Here is a 27,811-nt window from a genome sequence, read left to right as displayed (position 1 = left end):
TTCATGCAATAGGCCTCTTTTATTTATAATATATGTCAAAAACATCACGGTGACCATACCAAGCATAACCTCCGTGCTCCATTGGACATGTGAATTGTTCCATTGTTACTACATCTAGTTGGGTTCCAAATATCCCTCGTGTTTGTGAGCTCCTCCATGGAGGCACATTCATTCCTTTAAAAAGGTTGAATTGTCATAGAAACTTGTAGTGGTCCCTACTAAATAGAGTAAATAGAATCATGTGAGCAAGACCATACAGGTGCTTTTGTGGTTGGTTTTTCAAAATATTTTGGTTCTTGTTCAAATATTGAAGCTGAATTGAGAGCTGTATTAGAGGGAATAAATATTTGCAAACATTTGGGTCATACTAGTATTAATATTGAATGTGATTCGAAGATTGTTGTAAATTGGATAAGACCAAGGAGGTGCTCCTTGTGGTATTTATGAGATTTTTGGGAGCAGCTGATTGGTTTATTAAAGGGAGTAGACTTTTCGTTAAGCTTTGGTATAGAGAAGGAAATAAAGTGACTGATGCCTTGGCTAGTCAAGGTGCTAGGGGGAGGAATAGGTTGTTTACAAATAGTAGTCAACTCCCTAGAGTTATCAATGGATTATATAAATTAGAGAAGATAGGTACGTCTTATTTGAGGTATGTTTAACTGATTTCCGGTTGGTTTTGATCTATGCTTTATGTTATTTATCTTTTGTTTATTTTGTTGCGTGATATTTGGATTGTAGGTCTTTGTTTTGTTTTGTTTGTTGAATGTTGATGTTGTTTTTGGGAGACCTTTAAAGGTTTGTCTTTTGTCCCTCCCTTTAAATATCTTGTAACTATAGTATTTCTCCGTCAAAAATGAGGGTTTATCAATAAATAAATGGAAGTTCCGCCCTTCTTTAAAAAAAATATGTGAGCAAGAAAGTAAAAATAGATTATAACAAGATCAAGGAAACGGTAGAACAAGTTTTATTAGGCCCTTGCAGTAATGTTTATATATAATAACAGAGCATCTAAGGGAAGCATGTTATTTGATATATATTTTATCATGCCCTTGCAATAATTATCATCATCATCGTCTTTATTTTGTTGTGCAATAACTACATCTATATATACATCGCCATTCTATGAGTATGGAATATATGTGCAATAGATATAAACATAGGCATATATGAAAAAGCTAATACCCAAACTACACAAAAATATTTGAAGAACGTCATCTAATATACAGACTTATCTGGCAGCTAGCTTTACATGAAAATCTACCAAAACCGATCTTTATTGACACTCAAGTATCCAGCCATGACTTTTCCTCCAGTATTTCTCATGCCATCGATAAGAAAACACCAAGTGGAACCCAATGCTCCGACAAAGAAGTCTGCTTCAGAGGCCATCAAGAAATTAACGAGCGGATAATTTGTGCTGGTTTCTCTTCCGAGACTTGCTTCATAAGTGGCCATTGTCATGTTTCCCACTTGGCGCGTCACATTTGTGTAGTAGAAGTTCCAATGGGGGTACTGTTTCAATTTATCTATGACTTCCTGGAAGCCATGATTCTATACAGAATAAGCAAATGGTTCCCAAGTTTGGAAGGAAGGAAAAATGAAATCAGGGCTGGGGAAAGTTATAAACCTGCATTTCAGTTGAAAGCCAGATACTGTTGAGCTGTGGAAAGTGCTTTCTGATGCGGTCGGCGAGACGCATGTACTCTTCAAATTGAGAAACCTTCATTTCACATGCCTTGTCTCCCATTCTGACATGCATGCTTAGCAGCGGCCTTGGGATCCATGGTTTGTGATTTGACCACACAAATTCTTCAATGCCAGAACTGGGCTTGTTTATAACATCCTGTGATAACGTTAAATGTTGGCATGAGACATCTGCAATGGTGCTTATGTTACGCAAGCAATTACTATGGAGTCAATCTGCAATGGCCTTTCTCTGGACAAAATTTCTTTTCTTTTACTCATAAAATGTAGAGTCCTTACTCTTACTTGGTGACACTATTTCATTTCTCTTTTACCTTTTTGGCTCTTTTTTTTGTCTTATCAGGCAACTTAGGTTCAATTTCTCTCTTCCTCTGTGCTCCATAAAACTGGGCATTAGAGATCAGAAATTGACTAACCTCAGGCCATTCTCTGGCAGCATTTGCAAGAACCATTTTTGCAGCTTCCCGTCCAAACGCAGCGTGCCTTGCAACATTCAATAAGCCACATGTATATTCGGTCTGGAACCTCATAAGGTAGCGTACTGCCTGCCATTAAAGTATAGACAAAAGAGCATTATAGTTATTTTTTGAATTTTAACAAGAAGAATATCCATTTTCACCACGTGTGATTTAATTATTCAACATTTAGACTTCATTGTATTTCTTACAATCATCTTCACTCAAACAGAAGGCATACAATTCAAAACCGTCTTTTCTATCCAAATTTATGCAAGACAGTAATGGTTATATCTTCTTTCTTTCTTTTAGAAATGTAGTTCATGAATTAAGAAACTCACTTATTTACTAATTGGAAACTATAGAAAGTAGCCTGTAGAGTCTTAGGGTTGTCCCTGACACAAGGTCAGGGTCGTTAGGAATAGGATAAATATACACAAAATATTTGCAGGCCTCATCCTTGGAGTTCTCTTTACTTTCTATGCTATTAGTACATGCTAGGGCACTACAACTTTCATAGCAGCCTGTGGAAAAGCTATAGAGCCCATTCTGCTTTGTAAGTAAAATAAACCTACCTGTGCTCGCCACCACCTACGATCCATTTTGCGATGATAAGAAACTAAACTCCCATTTATTTCTGTAGTTGGCTGCAAATAACTCCATGGGGTTCCCCAAACCCTGTGTTAAAATATAATGATGTCAATTAGAGGAGGAAAGGAATGGCACCCTCATGGTCTCTATATGAGTTTAGAACATAAAAAATGTTTCTACAATCAAAAGCTTGCCTTGGAGTTCGTCCAGCCCATATCTCTTTTGAAGTATAATTTTCTTTCCCCGTTACAATTCCCATTTCCCATGCTTCTTTTCTCTGCAAAAGATCAAAAGCACGGTCTCGGCACTCTTGGGATGTTTCTGGAAAGAAGTAACAAGACCAGCTAGAGTGGGATTGACCTACGAATACATCACCGAAGACTTTCTCAGTGTTAATGGTTATATGATTACACAATCAGTACCAGGGTCAAATAATAGTTGACAATGTAATTAAAAGCAATCTGTTGAATTGTTCCAAATGACTTATAAACTGATCAATTAACATAAATCAGATGATCCAAAACAGATGATCATCCTACACATCATACCATAGCATTAACATATTCTGTGGTAAGAGGCAATTATGATGATTATAAATTACAAATTATACCTTTGCAGCCTTCATGGTCAGCCCGATTGTAGTAGTTCGTGACCAGGACTCTTTTCTCATTTATTGCTATAGCAAGAAGACCACACATTCCAGCAATTTGGGCTCCAATACCAAATCCAGGTATTCTCTCCCAGTCTGCCACAAGAAATTTTACATTTGGATCACTGCAATTTGAGGGGTGCTGATGCATCCATATGTCACGCTGCACTTTCCTTGTTAGAGGATAATTTTCTTCATCCGAACCAGTGATCTGAAAAGTGCAAAAGGAAAAGAACAATTCATTCTAAAAAAGAAAAAGAGAAAAATGACAATAGCAGCAATACAATAGCTATCCTACAGTTCATTTACACAAGCACAGAGAGGAAGGCTAATTGCCAATAGTCGGGTTTATTTTGGAACTCGTAAATGCATCTAAAGGCAATATAGTTACCTCTTGGCATATAAACTACTTCCTTGGTAAATAGGTTGTTTGGGAATTGATTAATACACCTAAAGGAAATAGGTCTACCACTATGCGCACAAATTTCATTGAGCTGTTATGAAATTCAGATCTCTTTTGAACAAGAGGGATTAGAATGATCCAATTCTTTTTCACATCACTTTAAATCTGTCATCAAGGCTACTTTCCCAAGGAAAAGAAATACTTTTTCTGAACTGCTGAAGTAATTTCAAGTTAAATGAAAGACAAAATGAACATGCCGTTTTCTTGTAGTTCTCAAACATTCCTTTAAATTATCTACATGATAGGACAATAGTTGAGTTATATGAGGTAACTATACAAAATTGTCATTTTGTTTGATAAATTAAAGGAAGAAGCAACCGTGCAATTTGTTGGTCTCTTTCTGTGATCTAATACAAAATCATTCTTTGGAGCAATTTAGATAGATCCCCACATGTAGTAGGCGAAAAATAATTCAAATGGAAGAAAAACGGTCCATTCGTTAGGGTACAGAGCTCAGGTCCTAGGGATTACATAAATAATGAATGTGATTACCAGTATCTGTTTTAGGATTCCAGATTTGAACTTTTCATTGAGGAAAATGTTCAACTTATTGACAGAATTGAGAACTACCCACACCAAACCAGTAACTAGAAGTGTTTTTTTTTTTTTTGGGTAAAAGAGGGTGGCACCTCCTTTCTTAATTTTATTAATAACCCTCACTTATGGCAGAGGAATACCGTGGAAGTAACTAGAAGTGTTGTTTCACTCTATATGGTAGAATAAGAATACTAAGTTGACAATACTAGTAGGCTCATATGTCCATGCCATGCCTGAACACAGTGTCTGTCAATTCTTTTGAAGGCGTCGTATGACTGTGCCATGTCTAAACACAGTGTTTGCCAATTCTTCTGAAGAGTAGCCAAACTAATCACTTTAGCAATCCCCTCACAGCTTTAACAATTTTGTTTATTATTAATTCACTGTTGTATCAAATGCAAGAGAACCTTTTAACTAACTTCCCAATGGACAGGAAGCTCAAGGTGAAGAACACAAAGAAGCATATAAGAAATATGGGAAGGCAATATCTACAAGGCAGCATTGCTTGTTTGTATCAAGCAACGAAAAATTGGTTTATGCAAATGGTCAGTAAGATGGACTCAGGAAAGTGTTTTAGATGGATGTGCATGTGATAGCAAGGAAAGTAAACAATTTCAGCAATCTTCTGGTACCAAGGACTGCTTAAAAAAATTGATGTTATCTACTAATGGCTAAATCTCCTATAGAATTTGTACACAGAAGAATTTAATAATTTTTACTTGGATTCCAATGACGATATTGCAGACAAAAAGTAATTTCCTTTCAGAATATAGTGCCCGTTCAATTCCTTGCTTGACTTATACATGTACATGTGTATGCTAACTGCATATTGTGTGTTCACAAATCAAAACATGCTCTCAACAAATACACACAAATCATACACAGTTTGCACAAAATCGCTTATCTGTGCTCTAATTTCCTAGCCAATCTATGAAGGCTTTAAGGTTTTTGACAATGTTATAGCAACATACCCACGGAGGATAAGCACCTTCAGATATATCTTGTTGTCTGTAGTATCTCAGCTGCTCATCGATCAAAGACATTGGGTGGGTGCTTAATAATCCCTTCCACACTGTCCAAGGAGGAATGCTCTTGTTCCGAGGGCGGTTATCATAGTGCTCATTTAGTTGTGCTTTCAACTTGCAATTCTCCAAGTGTGGAGCTTTTGGCAAACTGGATGAGCCCGGTTTTAGTCTTTTCAAGGACTCCCCCTCTCCATCAGCTGTTTTTTCTAGTGAAACACTCCAAGCTGAATATATTAGGGACACTCTGTCATCGACACTGTGTTTGTCACTTCTCCATATATTTATCCTCTGATCAGTTTCTTTTGGTTTAGCACCGCGGTTTCCATTTGTGACTAAACCTACAATTCAACAAAAATGCAGCTTTTGAATTTTAAACTTCAGCACATCAACTGATACTAAAATAAACCCATCTCCACAAATGAATTTTAAAACTACAATCTTTTCTTTCCAAGGAGGAATTTTCTAAATGGATTGTTTGAAGAAGGAATCTTGCCTCGTAAGGTTTATTTGTTGGGACCACTGCAATGATGTTTCAAAAGTACTCAAAGAGGCTAAACACTTGCTTCTTTTAGAAGTATACAGAAAAAGTATTGGCAAACTACTCAAAAGATACCTTGATCCTACGAAATTATATAGAAATTTCATATAGAAGATTCAATTATAAGCTATTCTAACTTTTAAGTTGCTTCAGAAACACCTTTTTTATCATTCCCGGTTGACTCATATATCAGGCTGAATTTTGACTAAACTTTAATCCAAAATGTAAAGAATTATTAAACTTCAGGTTGAGCACTCGCAAGCAATATTCTTGGCTTCTTAAAAATATCTGCGTCTTAGTTCCAAAAAATTCTCAAATGACTTTATTTCCTACACTAACTTTTAAGAACATAAAATATTAAGATGGCCTAAACATTTCTTTTCTTTTCTTTTTCCTGTGAATTTCCAAAGCCTTAATAGCTCACACTTTTAAACAGTATTTTCATACTCTGCTTTAGTTATGTAAGAATATGATCCAGAATCAAAACTCCTAATATTTCAAATAGAATTCCAAGAAAGGAGAATTTTTCAATCTTCCATGACTTGGCAAAGCTGAAGTAGAAGAATTCATAATGAAAAATTCCCACTTACTGATCATTTCAGAACTTGAATTCCATGGCGAAATTCCTGCAGAAAGGGTTGAAATAGAAATCCCACCAAACTCAAAATTACCAACGGAAGTGAGAGCAGCCAGAAACAGAGATGTGAGACAAACCCCACAGAGAAAACCAGCCACACAAATTTGACATGGAAATGAATTCCCCATTTGCAGAGCTCTCTGTGAAACAACTCTCTCCAGATTCTTCTGATTTAATGGCTCCATGCCTGATATCTCTTCCACGAACTGATCAAATTGAACAAAACAAGAACACCCAAGAGCCCCTTTAAAGCCTTCGGTCAAATTTAATGTGATTCCAAGTTGCCAACCAACTTTTTTACTGCAATCACACGAAACCTACATCCAACTGTACGTTCTTTTTCTACCCATGAAGGTGAAGCCCATTCTAAATTCTTTCGTCTCCATAGTTGGGTTAACCCATGACCAAGAAAATTCGAAAGTGCGTTTCTCTCTAGGTCCTCTTAACAATGAGCAAAAATCACAGAATTTAGACTCTCGACAAACCATTCAACATGCAAGGACTGAGTTAAGATATTCTGGTCCACGCATCCCCAAATTCCTTTCATCTGCAACACAAACAAGCAGTCGATTAGATTACAAGAAATTATTACCAGAAGATGAAAAATAATAGAAACAGAAAACCATGGGCAGAGGAACAAATAATTTGCAGATAGATGCAGAGGGACCCTTTTGAGACTGCAGGAACAGCTTTTGACTCTATAAATGGTAGAAATATAGTGCAATTTTTTAAGCAAAAACATAATTTTCAGAGTCACAAAGCATGCATGAGATAAGAGTAAAATTGGGAAATTTTATTATCATGGAAAGTCGCAAGCATCACAGAGATTCAAGTGTAATTTACCAAAAGAAGATAAAACAAATAAGAACCGCTGCATATTCTTAATTTCTTATTATGAAATGAAAACACAAGTTGCAGCTGCATAGAAAGAGCCGAACAGAGAGAGAGAGAGAGTAAACGCATGCAAGCAGACACACGGACCACAAAAGACAAGATGACAACAGAGAAAAGGAGGACACTTGGAAAGTAGATTATGAGCAGAAAAAGAAACGGGCATGGATTCCTGATGATAATATGACACCAAAAATCAGATGGGCATTTCCCATTTCCTGACAAATCAAAAAGGGAAACAGAGAGAAAAAGCACTAAATATCAGAGAAACATTGGGAAACTGATCGCGTGAGTTTCTCGAGAAACAAACAGACCTATCATGTCATATCCTCTGAACATCCCACCCCCACCTCTCGTCTCCCCCTGCCATTAGATTTTTGCTCAGTCTGTGCCGTCTTGTAGTGTCTGGAAATTGAGAAACACTTTTGCAACAACAGAAATAATGATAATACTAGTCATGGTAATTTAAAAATTGAGAATGAAATCATCTGGCTGAATTGGGTCCCCTCCAAACTTGTTTCATTCTCACGCACAGCTGTTCATAAAAATTCCATCTTTAAATTTAATCAACATGGCTTTGAGTGCACTAAATTTTTTTCCTTTTTTAAAAAAGGCTTTGAGTGTCACCCTCAAACCAAATGATAAGAGGAAATGGTTCCAAGTTGATCCCGCCTACACGTGGACTGGTTGGGGCTCCTATGACACGTGGCGTATGGAGAGAGGGTGTCGTGGGCTTTTGGGTGAATCACGGGGTGACCGTAGCATGAGCTGGAGTGGTTGATGAGTCGGTACTTCAATTGATTGGAACGCAAAGTGGAGCGCTTGTACAAATACACACAATCTGGATTCGGGAGTGAGAAAGTTTAAGGTGTGATCGCATACAGATAGGCAATAAATGCGAGATTAGATCTAGCCGTTCACTGTTTGACCGATACGAATGGGGCCAAGTCGGGTCCTTGGGTGTGCTAAGCCTTCAGCATTTCGCGAAACCTCGGAGCCTGCCGAGGCGGTCGGCCTTTTCCGTTGTTAAATGAGATAGAAAACGTGAAAATTTGGAGAAGATCGCGGCTGCCACGTGTCCATTAAGTGGATCCAACGGCAGAGAACGAGCCACGCTATGCGGTAATTTTTTTTTACTGTGCGGTTCAAATAATCTACCGCCAAACAAGGATGAGTAAATGAGTAATTATGTTTGATATTGGGATTTTACAATGGACTCCATAAAAGAGAATCAATTTGAATTACTTTTTCTGATTGGGTGCTTTTAAATTGCAATTTCAAGAGATTTGAAATTGATTTAGTATAGAATTTGGTGATACCCTCTATTATTATTTATAGGCATAATCATTTATTAAGTTGGTGCATCGATGCTTATCGAGTTATTGAAAATTTTTATTATTTATTATAGACGTGTAATTATAAAACGCTTATATGATAGAAATAAAAGAGCAAAAAGCACGGAATCATGACTCCTCCCCCCCCCCCCCCCTCTGTTCTTCAGTCATATAGACCCGTATTTTTGTGATATCGTAGGAAGAAAAACACTTTCCCTAATTAGGGTTTTCATATAATAATTTAAAGAAACCTCAAATTGATATAAAAGGCTTTTTGCTACGTAGGCATGTGTTACGACTCTACTAAACCGGCATAACTTTTTACCAACTTGATATGAAAAATTATTATCAGGTCATGTAAAATATGATGAAATTTATCACAAGAAATTACTAGACAAACAAATAAACTATTTTGATATGCACAATATGCACGTCGAGGTATTAATTTTAAGGAATCAAAATTATTTTTTTTCAATTTAATTTTTTAAAGATATAGGAATGATGAAGATTCTTTTGAAATTGTTATATTTGAAAATAGAAAAGGTGATTTGTTTGAACGTCTTAAAATGCAATTTTACAATTTTATTTTATTTTTATTTTTTGAAAACCCCAATTTTATTGATAGCCCTCGTGGCGGAGGAATACCATGGTTACAAGTAGAACACATTAGATTTACAAATAAACTATTAAAATCATCACAGACATCAGAATCAATATTAAAAAAAAAAATATCAGTATCATTATTCAACTAAAACAATTTAAACATGCCTATATCTAATCAAAACCGTTCAAACACAAACATAAACAAATTACCTGTAAAATTATATCAATTATTTGCAAACATAAACTAGAGAAAAATATAAGAAAACCAAATGATGACATCTCATTTTACTCGACAACACAACACTTATAAAATATCTCCTCGTATTGCCTCTCTTGCCTTGACGAACCAAGAAATCCATGACCTGAATACCTTCTCCAAATTAGTGTTTTATAAAGAACTGAATACCTTCTCCAAATTAGTGTTTTATAAAGAACTGAAGACCTTGTAACGTCTTCTCTAACAATTCCCAAAAGTCTCATAAGTACCAAAAGGAGCAAATTTCAAATGTGAGCCATCCTACCTCTAATTTTGAGTCGCTTTTAATACAAATATTTTGATATCTCAACTCTTTACAGAGTCGAACACCACTAGAAAGAGCCTGCAACTCACTCCATTGTTAGTACTTAGTTCAAATTTGTTCAGAAAAAAAACAATCTTAATATTACCCGATGAGTCGCGGATGATACCACCACCACAAGAACCCGAATTTCCTATACAAGATCCATCTATATTTAGTTTCAATCAACCTACTAGAAGCCTTTCTCATACTACTTTCAAGGAGTTCTAAACTTCGGCGTTTCGTTTTCACCTAGACTCTTCCAATAAATTCTTATCTATAGAGGGCAGAGAACCCTTCACGCCTTCTTCAATTTTTGTGAGCCAAAACCTCACGGATAACCAGACTGTATTCCCCGACTCATACTTATCTACTCAATATGTAACTTTTGCATTAGATTCTTGATTCAAAATAATTCGCATACTGCTTTGGCTATTCCTATGTACTCTGCTTCAGTGTTGGATCTAGTAACCATCTTTTGTTTCTTACTTCGCCAAGTAACTAAAGTTCCACCTATAAATGTGATGTATTCATATGTAGATCGTCTATCCTTGATTGACCCAGCCCAATCGGCATCGGTATAACCTTCAATATTCACGTTGTCCCTTTTTTAAATAGATTTCCCTTTCCTAGAGATGATTTCAAGTAGCGCAAGATACGAATGACAACATTCATATGTTCTTTTCCTAGGGAGTGCATGAACTAATTGACCACACTTAGTACATAAGCTAAATCAAGTCTTGTAATACCCCAAACCCTGAAGGATCTGGGATGATTACTTTTCACCATTGATTTACAGTGGAAGTAAATAAACTCGATTATTATTAAGTCAGAGCGCTAATTAATCGTATTACAATCATTTATTCCAAAAGAAGAAAAATTACACAAACATAATCATCTGGCATCACACTAATATTTCTAGTTAAATTTTCTTTTTCTATTCTCACCCACATGCTTGCTATGTCTGATTTACGACATGCCCTTCAAAATTATCTGAAATGTTAAATATGATTGAGATGAGATGACACTCAGTAAGTAAATAAGATTATTATTAGCGTGTGACCAAAATGAGCTTTTATAATTTTGTAAAATAATATTTAATAATATAACTTCAAAACTACTTTTAAAATAAATATAAATTTAAAATTTTCTACATAAAACTTTTACCATCAACTACAGCAGTAAAATTTTTATAACATATACTGTAATTGTTAAATTAAACTTTTAACTTTAAAATTATAACTATAATATTTAATTATATACATATACATATATATATATTTCCTTATATGTTTCCTTTAGATCATCATTTAGGCATAAGAATGACTCTATTCATATAAACATATATTTTTCTTTCAAATCATTAATAACTCTGTACACGAAATTATATATATATTGTAAAAACCACATTTAAGTCTGTTAGCCGTAAGTTATGTTTCTATTAGCTGTAAGTCATGTTTCTGTTAGCCGTAAGTCATGTTTACTTCCATGACTGGGTTGTACGGTCTGAAGACTAGACTTAACTGGCTGATCGATCAAACTAATTCAACGTATAATCATTAAGTGAGATTTTTCCTATTAAACTCAGGTCCAACCCAGGTATGCACTCAGGAGAAATCCACTATCAAATAAAACCACTTTATAAACACTGTGAGTGCACTCTGATCCATTTAAACTTTAAGTTGTGGTACCGAACATTCGTAATTTTTGTTTCTTCTGAGCCATAAAGGGTTTTGAAAACATCTTATTATATAATTTATATAATCAAAATAATATCATGAAAATCTCATTTTTATTCATATTTTCTTGAAATACGCAACGTAAAAATAAACTTATGTCATCTTTACTCATATTTTTGTGAAATATGTAACGTATAAATAAACTCATATCATACGATTTTCGTGTTAAAAATATTTTCTTGAATAGAAAGTAATGCTATAAAATACTCAAGGAGTTTATAACATTTCTTAACTAAAAAAAAAAATGCAAGTATATTCAAGATAAAATGGGTATAATTAAATAAGCGTAAAAATAAATTCGGGAAAATTTTATAAAAAATAACTAAAATATTCAAAATTTACTTATAAAAAAATTCGGGTATAAATTTTAGTAAAAATCTAACATAATCAAATTTACTTAGCTCTTACTTAATCTTGCGATACGATCACAACGAGTATCTCTAAAAAATGATATTAGAAAAAGTGGACGAGTGAGAATTTTAATTATAACAAAAATTCCCCTTCCACCACTAATTCTTTCACTCACTAATCTTTCTCTTCATTTGAAAAATTTTTGTAAAAAAATTGAAAATTGAGAGTTTCCTATTTATAGGAAAATTTTGAAGAAGAAAACGAAATTTGTAAAAGTGTAGGGAGAGGGGTAAAATTATAATTTTTGAAAAATAAAGGAATGAGTAAGGAGTGGACATGGGATGAGCATGAGATGGACTTGGGATGAGAGGTATGGGATGGGGATGGGGATGGGGGTACATGTGGGGAAAATGGGAGTACTTGCCGACACTCCCATTTAATTATTTTTTAATTAATTTACTTAATTAATTAATTAATTATTTTTAAATCATTATTATTATCATTGTTATTATTTTTAAGTTATGTTTTATTATTATTATTATTATTATTATTATTATTATTATTATTATTTTAAAGAGAATTAATTTTAAATTTTGAAAACTCATGTAGACCCCCCACAATTTCGAGATCCAAGTGGGTCCTACGCAACTTCTATAGTCCTCACATGATTTTATGGGTCCTACACAGTTTCGGGACTCATGTGGACCTTGCACGGTCTTGTGAGCCGCGCATATGATACTTATATTATTATTATTATTATTATTATTATTATTATTATTATTACTACTCATGTGGACCCCACCTGCTCGTAAATCCTTCGACTTAAGCCTTTTTCAAATCTCTGAACCTTCTTTGGTTCATTCAGAAATAATACGGGGTGAATCAAGATAACTCAATAAACTTGGCCACATATTACTAAACGGTCAAGTTCCCTTAATTTAAATTTTTAAACTCCTCCGCCTTGACATCTCTAGTGGAAGTGGGGAAATATCGATCAAAGAAGATCTCCTTGAAGTGTTTCCATTGAAGTGTTTCCATGTAAGGGTTGCTGGTTCTGGCCTTTGCTCCTTGGGTAGCTTCACGGAAATCCACCAGTGTTTGGCCTCACTTGTCATTTTAAAAAGTGGAATATAAAACCTCCTACTTGTCTGTACAGCGAAGGACTTCTAGTAACTCCTCCATCTCCTGGATCCAATTTTCTGCAACAATAGGATTAGCTCCTCCTTCAAAAGTTGGGGGGTTCATGTGGGTGAACTGCTCAATGGTACAACCCTGGTAAGTGGGTGGGCAATTCTGTCCCCTAGAGCTTCGCTTAATTTCTGCCATAACCTGCTAGACTAACTCGAGCAGCACTTGAAGTAGAGTTAATGTCTTCTTCATTGAAAGCCCCCATATTATTACTTCCTTCAACATTCAATGCTGTTGTCTCTGGGTCCATTCTAAAAAAAAGACAAAAATTATTTTAGAATCATAAATTACGATGAATCAAATAATAGGTTAAAAATATCCTAGCCCACCCATTGCAACCTTCATCATAATTTATACTTATACTCTAGTAAAATTATTTGCTAAAGTCTACTGAACTTATCTACTAGGCTCTGATACCATAACCGTGACGCCCCGAACCCAGTGGGGCCCAGGGTGCGACTTTCTATAAATAAATTCAGCATAAGCAACAGAAATAATCTAAAACCTCAAATATTATAAACCAGAGTACTAAACCACCATATTTACATGAGTATCTCCAAATAAAAATATTTACATCTCATGGAATATAAAAAACATATTTAACTGGTACTACACAAATACTTACTCTAAACTATATTTTCTAATTCCACCCAGAAGCTCGCTAAGCCTGATTTCCGATACGTCCTAAAATATGAAATAATTATTGGTGTGAGACAACTCTCAGTAAGTAAAGACTAGATTATTATCAGTGTGTGGTTAAAATGAGCTTTACAGTATAAAAAAAAAATACATTTAATAATTTTAGCTGTTAAATCTGAATTTGAATATTTGTAAATCAATTATATAAAATTAAACATACTTTCCTGCAAATCATAATTTAGGCCTAATAAATGGCCCTTGATCATATAAAGATAAAGATATGTATAAAAGAACTCCTATTGGCCTATGCATGTCATGTTTACCCCCATAACCGAGTTATGCGGTCCAAAGGCTTAGTTTGGTTGGCCGACCAAAACAAGGCTTAGTTTGGTTGGCCGACCAAAACTAAACCAAATATTATGTCTGTAAGTGCGATTTTTCTATCACATCATGGTCCGAAAATAGGTGTGTACACTGGACAAATTCACTATCCATCGCCAACACTTCCACGACAGTGTGGTTGCATTGATATTCATCTATAGCTACGGTACTGAACATTCACCACATTCGGCCCATCAGGGTTCTTAAAACATATAATTGCAATTTATGCAATAAAATAATACAATGATCTCATCATTTTCTCAACATATAACTTGTAGTAAAATCGCCTCAATATTTGCAATAAATCACGTAATAAACATAACACCACAAAAATCTCAAACTTGCTCAATTATGCATTAAAATAAATAAACTCATTTCACACGATTTGCGTGTTAATTATAATTTAATAAATTACCTAAGGAATTCTTATGAATATATATTCGGTAGATTTAAATAAAAATGCAAGTGTTATCAACTCCACATATTTTAATTTAACCCCAATATATTAAAAAAAATCAGATATGATCAAATCTACGCGGTTTAATTTAACTTAGGCATATGTTTAAATAACATGGATATAATTAAATTCATGTGCTCAATTTAAATCAGAAGTATTTTAAAATAAAATCAAACATAATCTAACCCACTTACCCTACTTCTAAAGTAGTACCTGCAACACGAAATTCCCCTTCTTTAAATTTTTGCAGAGAGAAAAACAGGTAATTGATATTCAAATTTTTTACAGAGGAAGAATAGGAAACTGTGAGAGAGAGAGAGAGAGAGAGAGAGAGAGAGAGAGAGAGAGAGGACGTATGAGAGTGGGGGGGAAAGAAAACTTTTCCAGTAGTATCAGGAAGCATCCTGATCGTACTTAAACACACACACACACACAGACGGATATATATATATATATATATATATATATAATATTATATTATATTATATCATTTAATTATTTTTTTTAGGATTATTACAATTTGGATGTAAGGAATTTGTACACATTCAAAGAGATGAAATATCTAAGCATGATGACAAGTCTAAACAGTGTATCTTCTTGGGTTACGCGCACACAGAATTTGGTTACAAATTTTGGGATCCAATTGACAAGAAAATTATTAGAAGTAGAGATGTTGCATTCTTTGAGGATCAACAATTAAAGATTGAATACCGTGGGAAAATTTAGCAGCTAAAATTTGTGTAGGAAAGCATCGTTGACTTGAGTTTTATTTCTGCAACTATGATGAGTGATGAAAATAAGGGAGTGATGCAAGAAGATCATATTGATGGTCATGGTGACACTTAAGCTGATGACACAACTCTAGAGCAGGATGTTGAGCAAGCACCTTCTCAGCTACCTATAGAGTGTTGGCTGAGGAGATCCTCCAAGCAGAGACAGTCTTCCTAGAGATGTTCTCCTTATGAGTACTTGTTACTTAGGCTACAGAAGAACCTGAATACTATCCGAAAGCCATCTTACATGATCTAAAAAGGGATTGGATGAAAACCATGCAAGAAGAGTTGAAATCCTTGCATGAGAAAGAGAGAGCACTGTCACCCTGCCTGTGTATTGCTATGTTCTTGAATGAAGGATTGAATTGTATAAATGTGTGGGTTGTTTCAGGTGACACGTGCCAACTATAAGAAGGCAGAGGAGAAGGTAATGTCCAAGAAGAAGGAAGGGGTGCCAGAAGAACTCTACATGTGAAAACCTACGGTCTTATATATATTATGTACTTCAAATTCTGAACTTCAAAGCCTTACTAGCCGTTGAAATTTTTAATGAACAATTTAACCACCAATTTAAAACAATTTAACAACAGTAATTTGGCATAATGACAACTACGTGTCCCTACATTTGAAACCATGAATTTTAAGATTTGAATTTACACAGATTTAAACAAAATGTAATAAAAAATTATATTCAATTTATTTAAAATTCATGGACAAATTCAAGTCCAAGCTCGGAAATTCATATTCTTAAACCCTATTTTAAGGGTTTAGAGGTAAAGAATATAATTCATAATTTCACATTATCATCAATGCCTGCATGCATTGTTCCCTTTATGTTGAAGCTTCCATTGTTTAACCTCTTTATGTTGAAGCTTCCATTATTTAACCTTTGGCTGCTATTATACCTTTCTTAGGAAGCTAACGATCATCACCCATTTGCAATCGAATGAAAACTTCTCATACAGCCATCACCTAAAGTTGAAAGGAGTTTAATTTGGATCTCTTCAAATTATTTTTTGACCAAATTTGTTCATACATATCCATTAATTAAGGTAGCTTCATCAATTCCAAATTTCATCACTTCATTTCTGACCATATTATTTTGAATATAATGTGGGAGTAACTTTCTTAAAGTAGCTGCATCACTTCATTAAGAGAAGGAAATGAAAATATGAAGCATTCCACATTTTATGTTTGGTTATGAAGAAAGGTGAAAAGGAAAATAAAAAATGTAGCAAATCAATAAAATAAATTTGATTTTATTCATCACTAATATTTAACTTTTTTTAAATATTTTAATCATAATATAATTTTTTTATTTTTAATATTATTTGCCATAAAGAGAAAATGTAAAGAAAAAGAAATTTCCTTCTCATTTTTTTTTTCTTTTTTCTTTTTGTTTAAATCTTTGGTTCAAATGGACCCTAAAAAGGGATAAGAAGGACACGTAAGTCCCTTAGAATATATAGCTAGATAAAAATGAGCATGAAAGATTAAAAATACACCTAGAAATAAGGTAAAGGAGGAGTGTGATGAAAAAAAAAAAAGAGAAAATAAATTATTTTCTAATAAAAAAACAATCATATAATATAAAAGAGTTATATTATCTAATAATAAATTAAGAAGTTTTTATGCGTTCTATATATACTAACAAAAATTGATGGGGTTTTGTTGTGAAAATAGGACGGCCTCTCCCAACAATACGCAGCACAATGAACATTGTATAAAAGATTACACATATATATTTGCAACAAACAAAATGGTGATAAACAGAAACATTCCACCACCATAACAAGATTAAGAAAGTAAAGACAAGTGCTATGACACTAGGAATTACATGATTCGGCAAAGCATACATCCACAAGAGCAATTGGCAAGAGATTCACTATGAAAATCAAAGTCTCACAATGCAATGATCTTCTCTCCTTCTCTCACCCTTTCTTACTCTCTTACATACTGAAATATGCCAAGAAGAACATATATAACAATCCCTCAGAGGTTTCCCTCCGAATACCCAACCACTCCAACGTTCAAATTCAAAATTTAAATTCTTTCTCCTAGCTTAGCGACCACTCGTCGACGAGAACAGGGCACTCGTCGACGAACTAGAGAAGGTCACTGGTCGATGACTGTCTCCACTCGTTGACAAGTCTTTGAACTCTGAGATTTCCTGGCTCTCGGTATTTCCTCGTCGACAAATCTTTGCTGTTGTACCAAGAATGTATCCAAATGTTTTTCCTTTTGTTTATAAACTCTTGAAGTATAAAAGCCACACCATGAACAACAATATCCACCTTGGCAATTATACGCCCCTTAGGAGAACCCGAAAAACATATCTAACTGCTCCACCTTGAACTCTGAACGTTTGGTTGTGACCGTCTCCCTTCTAGCACTTAGAGACATGCACCAAGTCCAAGCAACGCCACTTGAACTTATTGATGGCAACTTTGAATTCTACCATCAACTCCGATAAAATTGTAGATACAATACCCGAAGACTTCACCCTAGGCTTCCAATAAAACCTTCCCACAATAGTAAACATAAAAGCTACTGCAAGCCTTATATTACCAAAGCCCCCTGCATAGTTTTCATCAAAACTAACAACTGACGGTTCACTCTATTGTCTGCTGAAGCACTCCATTACACAATCATTGAGGGCCTTTGACATATCCTGGACATCACAGCCCGTCCTTGGATACCAAACGATAGACATTCCATATTGATTCTCCACAGAACCCCCCTGAGACAGCAAACGAAGTCACCCTGCAGTTCCGTCCATAAAACCACCCTGAGATAACATCAATCTCCCTGTAACCCTGTTCACAAAACTACCCTTAGATAATACCAATCTCCCTACAGTTTTCTCCATGCGAATCAGCAAATCAAGACCCATCTTGGCCATACCCAACACATTCATGTCAAAACCTTCCAACAGAGTATCTAACTTATTAGTCTCAGTCAAAGCCTTCCCAAACAATAACATGTCATTCACACACAATAGATACATCACTTTATGGCATCCTATTACCCTCTTCCACACTGGAAGCCTCACCAACTCACACAACTAAGTAGTGTTCTAATAGTACACATGAGCCCACCATGATCCTACTGGTCTCTCGAACTGTAAAACTCCCTACAATATGAATAATGTCATTTCTGCTCTTAGTCTCTTGCTCCACCTACATCATATGCCCATTTATACTGTGATACTGTTGACCAAAGATAGAATTCCTAGCATTTTTGCCCTGAGTTCCTAACTTCACTTGAATAACACAATTGCTACTACTACAGTTTTCTGACATTTGTTTCTCTTCTTTTACCTAACATTAGTACGCTGCCCCATGACTTTATCACCAAAAGCCACGTCCTCGATCACCCCTTTGTTTGTCATAGGATCACTTAGCTTGCACCCACCTTTCTTATAACCTAGAAAAAATGTATTGTTCGAACACAACACCAAGCTTAGATCCTAGATCACTAGAATAGTGCACCAATGGACATCCACTCACAACCGAGTAGTCTACCACAAAACTTGCCCACAATTCACCTACAACTTTACCATCTAGAGATACCTTTGGCGATCGATCACACGAGAAACACGTCATACTAACTAACTTCACCAAGAAGCATCCTACAAGCCTTGTATATAACTTGCCCCGCTCACCAAACTTCTTGAATGAAACCAGCGTACTCATCCCCAATATTTAAATTGAGAATCTCTCTCCAAGTCTGGTTTTCCACCTCAGCCACTGCATGAAGTACACCAAGACCCTTCATGATAAATCCATGAAATACATATGTCTATCCCTTGATGGTATCATCATCAATCCCCAAACATCTAAATACATGCAGTCACCCATATACGTTAACCGCATATGCCACAAGAAATCCGACTCAGACTCAACAGTTGCAACTCCACCTATAACTGTAACATCCTATAGTGCAAAGATATTTCCTGTTACTTTATCTCCTTTCATCACTATCAAGTTACCCTCACACACTTTCATTTCTCGACATTTAGACTCATAATAATATCCATTATGGTCTAAAAATTCCAAATGAAATACCATTCTTCCTTAGACTCAGTTCATACTTTACATCACATATGGTTCTTACAACACCATCATACATTTTTATTTAGACATTTCCAATAACAAATATTTTGCATGAAATATCATTTTCAATCAAAATATAACCAGTATAAACTAACATGTTGGTATCAAACCATTTTCTAGGATAAAAGCATCCAGTGACTAAGATTCAAGAATCACCCGTGAGGCACTCTGAACCCATTGAAACACATAGCATATCTCTATCACTACATTCTGAGTCTTTCTCCACTACATTTGCAGATTTTGGCGAACCCTTAGACATATATTGACATTCCCATTTTCGCCAAACTAATGCCGGAGAATTCTCATCCATGACGTGATACAACACGTCCTTAGCCAAACAAAGACGAATGATTGCTCCCAATTCATTCCAAGTCGTTGCATCAATGTTATTCAGTCGAATTCTACATAAACCTTCACCATGCCTTGTTACAACACGAGATCCTTAAATTCAAAGGCCATACAACACACTTTGATATCAATTTGTTGTGAAAATAAGATGGCCTCTCCCAACTATGCGCAGCGGAATGAACATTGTATAAAGGATCACACATATATATTTGCAACAAATAAAATGGTGATAAACAGAAATATTCCACAACCATAGCAAGATAAAGAAAGTAAAGACAAGTGCAACGACACTAGGAATTACATGATTCCACAAAGCCTACATCCAAGGGAGCAATCGACAAGAGATTCACTATGAAAATCAAAGTCTCGCAATACAATGATCTTCTCTCCTTCTCTCACCCTTTCTTACTCTCTCATATATAACAACCCCGCGAAGGCTTCCCTCCGAATACCCAACCACTCCAACATTTAAATTGAAAATTTAAATTCTTTTTCGTAGCCCAACGATAACTCGTCGACGAGAACATGGGACACCAAAATGCATCCATATGTTTTTTCCTTTGTTTATAAACTCTCAAAATATAAAAGTCACACCATAAACAACAAGTTTAAAGGAGAATTTCAACTAATAACTTCACATTTAGTATGTAAATTGGAATGGTCGTAATCATATTCATAAAATGTTAAAATTTGATGAAATCTTTAGAGATGAAAAATATTTTTTACTAGCTAAAACTAAAGTATATATAAAAACAATGAGGCAACCATTCACATGATTAGCAACAATGAAACCTATGCTTTAAAATTTAAGAACTTATTAGATTTCTAATTGATTAATTATCACTATTTTTTATATTTTGTTCATGAATGATACTAATTATAATTTTTTTTTTTTTTAAAAGCTTCAATACTAAAAGTTTAACTTTATTTCTATGGGTGTAATCAGTTTATTACGATTCGGTTATGGGTCAAACTGAAAATCGAACCAAACCTTGCGATTTTTAGTATTCCAAAATCGAAACCAAAACTGAACTAAACTTATTATTCCCTGAAGAACCGAACATTCGGCAGCTCGGTTACGGTCTTTTTGGTTTTTAATCAATTTTCTAAATATCTAACAATTACTTTTCACTAGGGTTGTTGAGAATTATTGAGCATTTTGATTTCTAAATATTAAATAGACCGACCATATACTAACATACTAATTAAGTAGTTATATTAATTTATATATATATTTTAAATTTAAATCAGTTTTTTTTTTTTTTGGTTTGGTTATATTTTGGAAACCGAAACAAAAAATTTACATTTTCTAAGACCGAAACTGAAACCGAATACCAAAAAATCGAACTGCTCGTGATTTCAATCCAATTTCGATCCAATTTTTATTTTTATTTTTTTTTATACACCCCTATTTATTTCATAAAGTATAATACCGTTGCATAATCAAAACATTAGTTTTCTTCTCTCACTATCTCACACAAACTCATCATCAATGTACCATTATTAATTCCAACTCCATCAAACCATCATCAAACATGACCTCTCAACGTAGCCCACAAGATAACAAATGGAGATTAATTGGATGATGAAAGAGTTGACAAAAAGTGGTTAGTGAATAGACATCCTATAATATTATAATTGGCCAAAGTGAAAATTTAAAAGGGAAAAAAAAAATCCCATGCTGGCTTTAAAAAGTTGGAGAAAAAATTTTGATTTTTAAGTTCCTATTTAGGACTTGAAATATTGAAGAAACCTTTGTGTGAATTTTCTTAAATTTAGTTTGTCAAATTTACAATAAAAGCATGACAGAATTAAAAGGTCAATCATCCTAAATTTATTGTCGCAAATATTCACTTGCAGCATATCATATCTGAATGAAAGGGCTTGCTTTGCCCGTTAAGAGTAGGTCGCTCGTTTCCTGTCTTTGACAAATTCCTTGCTAAACTAAGTGAGCATTCAAATATCTGTCATATATTCATTCGCGAAGGTAGTCCTAATTTGCTTCTTTTTACGAACTTGATGTTGAAATATCTACAAATCTAGAAATTCATTTCAAACAATTAACCTTCTGGAACTATCCGGCCTGAACAAACCTTTGTACACCTTTGTTACCTTTGGAGGTCATATATAAGATTTTTTTTTTTTTTTTTTTAAATTACTTGTGAGTTCTATTATATAATTCATAGCAAGTGTTATTATTAGAGGACAAGAGGAATGAATATACGGGACTTTCATGCCAAGTCATTTTCACTGACAAAAAAATCCTTTTTTGAAGGGAAAAAATTCTAACCAAAAAAAAAAATCTTAAGTTGAAAATAGAAGCACAAAGCATTTTTATTTGCTAAAGTAATTTTTTCTTGAGAGCTAAAATTTGGCGAGATAGAATTATGTCAAATAGTATTTGACTAGTCTATACATAGTAATTACCTATGATAAATTTGACCTGCTATTTATAAGAGATAACGGGTAAATTTTTTTCTTTTAGGTTTTTTTTTAATACAATATAATGACTTAGCATTGATCATAATATCGAGATTAATCGGCTTTTACCTTTTGTGCATATGATAATTAATGAACCTGTAGTTTAAACCAAATCACTCTCAACGAAACAAATGCATCCTATATGTCATCAAACAAGAATTGATTGATTCTTTTTTCTCATATAAAATTTAAGGTACTGTTTGGTATCATTTTAAAAAATTAAAAAAGTAAAAATTAGAAACGAAAATTAAAAAAATAGACAAGAAACCAACAACCTGTCTGGTTAACATTTATAAAACTAATATAAATTAAAATTTTAAACTAAAAAAAAATGTTCATTTTCATCTTTAAATCTAAAAATATTATAAAAATATGATTAAAACAATAAAATTATAAATAATACACAATTAAAAATTATTATAATAAAAATAAAATTTATTAACTTAATTTTTCTACTTTCAAAATTTACTTAACAATAAAAATTTTATTGGACATGATAATTGAAAAATAGTAAAAGTATTTTGTAATTTTCTTTATCATTATTATTTAAATATTATGTATATATATATATATATATATAAATTATATTTAAATTAATATGATCATTTAATTTTGATTTTAATTTAAAAGTATATAAGTAAATAATTTAACCCAAAAAAAAATACTTTTAGATATTAAAATTTCTGACAATAGGTTACCAAATAATTGAAAACCATAAAAGCTGGTTTTCGGTTTTTCGGCAAACAACTGAAAACCGTCAACAGAAACAAAAAACTAACCATATAAACAAACACGTTTTTATAATATATTTTTCCACTAGGGAGAAATAAAAACATAAAATAGTAAAATACTAAACAAACCTTAAAGATTTTACCTGAGAAAAGACAAAGAAAGAAAAAAGAAGAGGGAACTCTTTTTTCATTGCATTTTCTTTTTATATTAAATACTATTGAAAATGAAAGTTTGTTTTAATATAATTAAAAATATGAAAAATCTAACGATGAGTAAAATCAAAATTTACTTTTTTATTTTTTATTTTCTTTAATAACTAAATATGAAAACACACATTTCTTGTTCCTCAGTGTTTCTCGAGTTCCAAACAGAGCTTTTAACACAAAAATTCTTGAAATTTGAGGGGAAGACAAGAGAGATTGGTGTATTTGGAAGAGAATATTCAAATAGAGATTTGTTTATCTGTAATAATTTCATTAAATGCAAAAAAGGATTGCATGATGAAAAGTGTTAATTTTAGTTTTTAACGATGAAACACAAGCATGTGATATGATGGTACCATCCACTATTCATCTCTATCAACTGCCACTTCAATTGTCATCAACCGACAACCCCTCAATCTCAACGTAGGCCACATGAAAACAAAATACACATTTATTGGCGAAATAAAAACCATGTGAAAATTGGTTAATGGATTATTTTATGAATGTTTGGTAAGTAATAAAACGTAAGATGATACTGAACCAAATGAACAGTGTGATCTTGCACAAGCTCACATGACACGGTTCTGTGGTTCGTTTGAATTAAAGATTTATTTGAGAAAAGAAAAGAAAAATGAGGAAGAAACTCGTTTTTCATATTATTTTTTGGTACGATTAAAAAATATAAAAATTCAAATATTAATAATTTATAAAATTAAAATTTTGTTTATGAATTTGATTTCTTTTTCATTCTCCTTCTCAATTTTTTCGATAATTAAATATGAAAATATGAATTTTTTTATTTTTCTTTTCCTTTCTACAATATTTTTTGAATTCTAAATCGTACCTCAATGAAAGGGGACTCTATATCCTGCAACATTTAATTATTTTTTTCTAAGTAGTAGATCTATCGAGTGTGTGTGTATATATAATTAGGGGTGAGCATAATTCGGGTAAAAAAATCTTACGGTTTTCAGTTCGGTGAATAGGAAATATAAATTCGGTTAATCGATTAACCGATTTAATAATTAATTAAATTTAAAATATAAATTAATATATGTTAAATAATTAAGCTTCACCAAAATTCTGTTTTTAATAATTAGTTTTAAATAATTTTGGTTAAATTCGGTCGGGGGAGGTTCGGTTAATACCCCTTATTCGGTCGATTTGTTAATGGAAATGATTAACCGAAAGTTTTGATTAATTCGATTAATTAACCGAATTTCACCAAACTGACCGTTTGCTCACTATATGGGGATCTCACATAAAGACTACATAACTATTTTGATATGAGCGTTAGAAATCGATTAGGCTAAAGAGTCTATCAAAGTTTTACATTCAACATGTAGTAGAGTGATTTTACCCACATAAAGACAAACAAAGTTCCAACTATACCAATTGATTAAATGCTTTTGTGAAATAAAATAGTGAGCAACGTTTGTTTAATTGCTAAATCCAGATGCTACAATATTTTTTCTATTTGTATGTATAATTGATTGTTCATTTATTTATTCATTTTGAGTTTTTTAATTATGGAAAGACTTTCATTTAATCTTTAGAATTTTTTTTGAAACAAATTGGTTAATGGGCATCCGTGCTCAAGGTTGGCTCTTCCTTTAGGCAGTTGAGGTGCTCGCCTAGAGCCCCAAAAATTTTGGAGCCCCTAATTTTTTTTTTAATATAATAATATATTTTTGAGGCCTCAAATTTTTTTAATTAAATAATGTTAACATTATTTATTATGTTTTCTTCCCATACATTGACTTCCCAACTAACAAATAAATGAAATTATATTTTAAAATGTAAAATACAATTACTATTAAAATTATTATTATTTTTTTTCAAGTCTCATTGACTTCCCAACTAACAACTTTATTATATTTCTAACTATTTATTACTCTCATCTCTCTTTCTTATCTTTCCATCTCTCACACTCTCTCACTCTCATCTCTCGGTCTCTCTATGATTTTTGCTCTGGCTCTTGTATTCATCATCTTCGGGCCTCCGATTCTCTATAATTTTCATCAACCCTAATTTTGATTTCAATGTTTGTGCATTATTTTTCTATTATTTTCACTCTTATTTTTTTTTTTCTATTTTTTCTTAGATTTTGGAAGTTTTGAGATTAAAGCGTTGTATCCGATAAGAATCTGATATCTCTAAAACCTCGCTCGCCGATCGATTTGTAATAATAATAATAATCAGATTATATTGTTTCAATCTATTATTTTTATAGATTTATTAAATTTATTTTTATTTGTTTACATAATTTGTGAATTTATAGTTAGTGTTAATTTTGAAATTTAATTATGTCAACAAAAAAATATGAATCCAAATATGAAAAACGAAGAAAAAAAAATATTAAACAAAATATTAAGAGTCCCTGATTAAATCTCGCCTAGGGCCTCATTTTGTGAAGAATCAACCCTGTCCGTGCTCTAACTATTGTATGAATTTTTATAAGATTGAGTTATTGATTGAAGCATAAATTCCAAAAGAGTAGGAGTGGCAAAACGGGTTGAAACTCGACGAATAATTTGTGTGATCCGTCCGTTTAAACTGGATTTGAATCAATGTAAGCTATCCGTTTATAAATGGGTGAATTCAGACTGACCCGTTTATTAAACGGGTTAAGCGGGTTCGGGTCGGACACGGCAGAGTGACCCGTTTATCTCCATATATATAAACTTTATATTCTTATTCTAACCTGGGCTGAAAGCATTTGTAATGAAACTAACCTAGTAGCCATGCAACACCAGCGCGCAACGCCCTCCTCTCCGTTTCTCAGCCTCACCGCTGCTCTCTCCTCTGCAGGTTCTCTCCTTCTTGGCTCTTGCTCTTGCAGCCCCAGCTTCGCAGTCGACGTGACGTCTCAGACTCGAAGCTCTCCATCTCGCCCATCTCACAACTCTCGCTTGCGCTTATCGTCGCCTTCTATACCAGATCAGATCTGGTCTCGATCTCTCGTCTTCGTCTCACTCAGTCACTCGTCGTCGTCTCATCTCACTCGTCTCCCTCTCCCTCTCACTCTCACTCTCAATCTCCCTCTCAGAGCTCTCACCCTCAGTCTCCCTCTCCCTCTCACTCTCATCTCCCTCTGCCCCTTAATCTCAGGCTCCCTCTCGGCTCTTACTCTCAAAGTCTTAGTTTCGGCTTACTCATCTCTTTGAGACATGCAAATATATATTTTAAACATTTTATGTTTTTTTAATATTTAATAAATAAAATAAGGTATGAGTTTCTTTAAAAAAAAATTAAAAAATTAAAATATATAAATTATTTTTTTAAACGGGTGGTTTTGGGCTTATATATTAGTCATCCATTATGAAACGGGTCAACCAAAATCGAACTCGTTTAATCCCTACTTATTTATAATCCGCCCAAACCCGACCCGTTCACCCTTTTTGCCATCCCTACAAAAGGGCACTTAATTTTCTATCTTATTTAAGAGAAATGCTTATTATTCTTCCAGATCATAAGCTTAGCTAATTCAATTATTTTATTTTTGTTGAAAATTTCACTTGTGAATTTGTCTCACATTGAAAAATATGAGTGGATGATGGGTGTTTATATACATGGTTGGGTTCAAAACCTAATATACTTAAACTTTTGAGTTAAGTTGGTATTCACGCATGTGTATCAAATCCCCCTATTGACCCCTTCGAGGCTAACAAGTGGTATCAGTGCCAAAGGTTCATAACTTTGAGTGAGCGACATCGTAAAAGTCGAGGAAGTCGATACATAAAGCTAATTCTCCCAACGTGCTAACAGTTGGAGGACCACATGTGTGACCAAAGTCAATAAGAATCATCTAGGTTTGGGATGGATTCGAATAAAGTTAAGACGTGAGAGGTAGGATTGATTTGGAGGCACGTAGAATGCAACCTGGGACATGTAAGGCGCTAATGGTAAGACCCACTAGAGCAACTATTGAAAAATTAAGCCTATTTCCACAAGAGAAACGATTTCCATTCAAGTGGAAGCAGTTGAAACTCACAAGTGAGGAGGAGATTCTTAAGAATTTCATTTATTTGTCCCAGATTGAAATTTTTGAGTGGATGACGAGTACTTATATACATGGTTGGGCTCAAGACTCGATAGATTTAAACTTTTGGATTAAATTGGTGTTCACGCATGTGTATCAAGCTTACCCATTGACTCCTCCGAGTCTAATAGTTTTTATATGTTTAGTGACCACAAGCCTCATTGATTAATTGATTACACATAAATCTAGGGGTGGTGAGTCTCACTAACCATTTTTCATTATCTTGATTATATCGTAGAGCCACGATTATGCATTAATTATCGATTTTTATCTTTATATAGACGAAATACTATAACACAATTTTAATTTCGATTCTTTGTCGAATCAAATATGAGAGAAGAATCTTACATTCTGTTTCCAATTCTAGTGAATTTTAAT

At 33.6% G+C, this 27,811-nt stretch overlaps 1 protein-coding gene across 5 annotated transcripts; it reads right to left on the bottom strand.

The window, feature by feature from the left end:
- Window positions 1-1,009: 1,009 nt before the first annotated feature.
- On the bottom strand, window positions 1,010-8,102 carry LOC131153543 (uncharacterized). Of its 5 annotated transcripts, none has more exons than XM_058105909.1 (9): window positions 7,805-8,102; window positions 6,553-7,146; window positions 5,371-5,762; window positions 3,361-3,610; window positions 2,945-3,110; window positions 2,735-2,837; window positions 2,121-2,249; window positions 1,628-1,843; window positions 1,010-1,536 (listed from the first exon to the last, which is right to left on the bottom strand). In XM_058105909.1, the coding sequence occupies exons 2-9, from the start codon at window positions 6,782-6,784 to the stop codon at window positions 1,258-1,260; spliced, it is 1,767 nt and encodes a 588-aa protein (XP_057961892.1). In that variant the 5' UTR covers window positions 6,785-7,146; window positions 7,805-8,102; the 3' UTR covers window positions 1,010-1,257. The 5 variants fall into 5 exon arrangements, with proteins under 5 accessions (XP_057961892.1, XP_057961894.1, XP_057961896.1 ...); XM_058105911.1 differs by lacking the exon at window positions 7,805-8,102 and adding an exon at window positions 7,443-7,780; XM_058105913.1 differs by lacking the exon at window positions 7,805-8,102 and adding an exon at window positions 7,267-7,429.
- Between the last annotated feature and the right edge of the window lie 19,709 nt (window positions 8,103-27,811).

Source organism: Malania oleifera, chromosome 4 (genome assembly GCF_029873635.1).
Source record: "Malania oleifera isolate guangnan ecotype guangnan chromosome 4, ASM2987363v1, whole genome shotgun sequence".
Classification (NCBI taxonomy): Eukaryota; Viridiplantae; Streptophyta; class Magnoliopsida; order Santalales; family Ximeniaceae; genus Malania; species Malania oleifera.
Note: the sequence above shows the minus strand (reverse complement) of the source record. Positions and strands in the feature narration are given on the sequence as shown.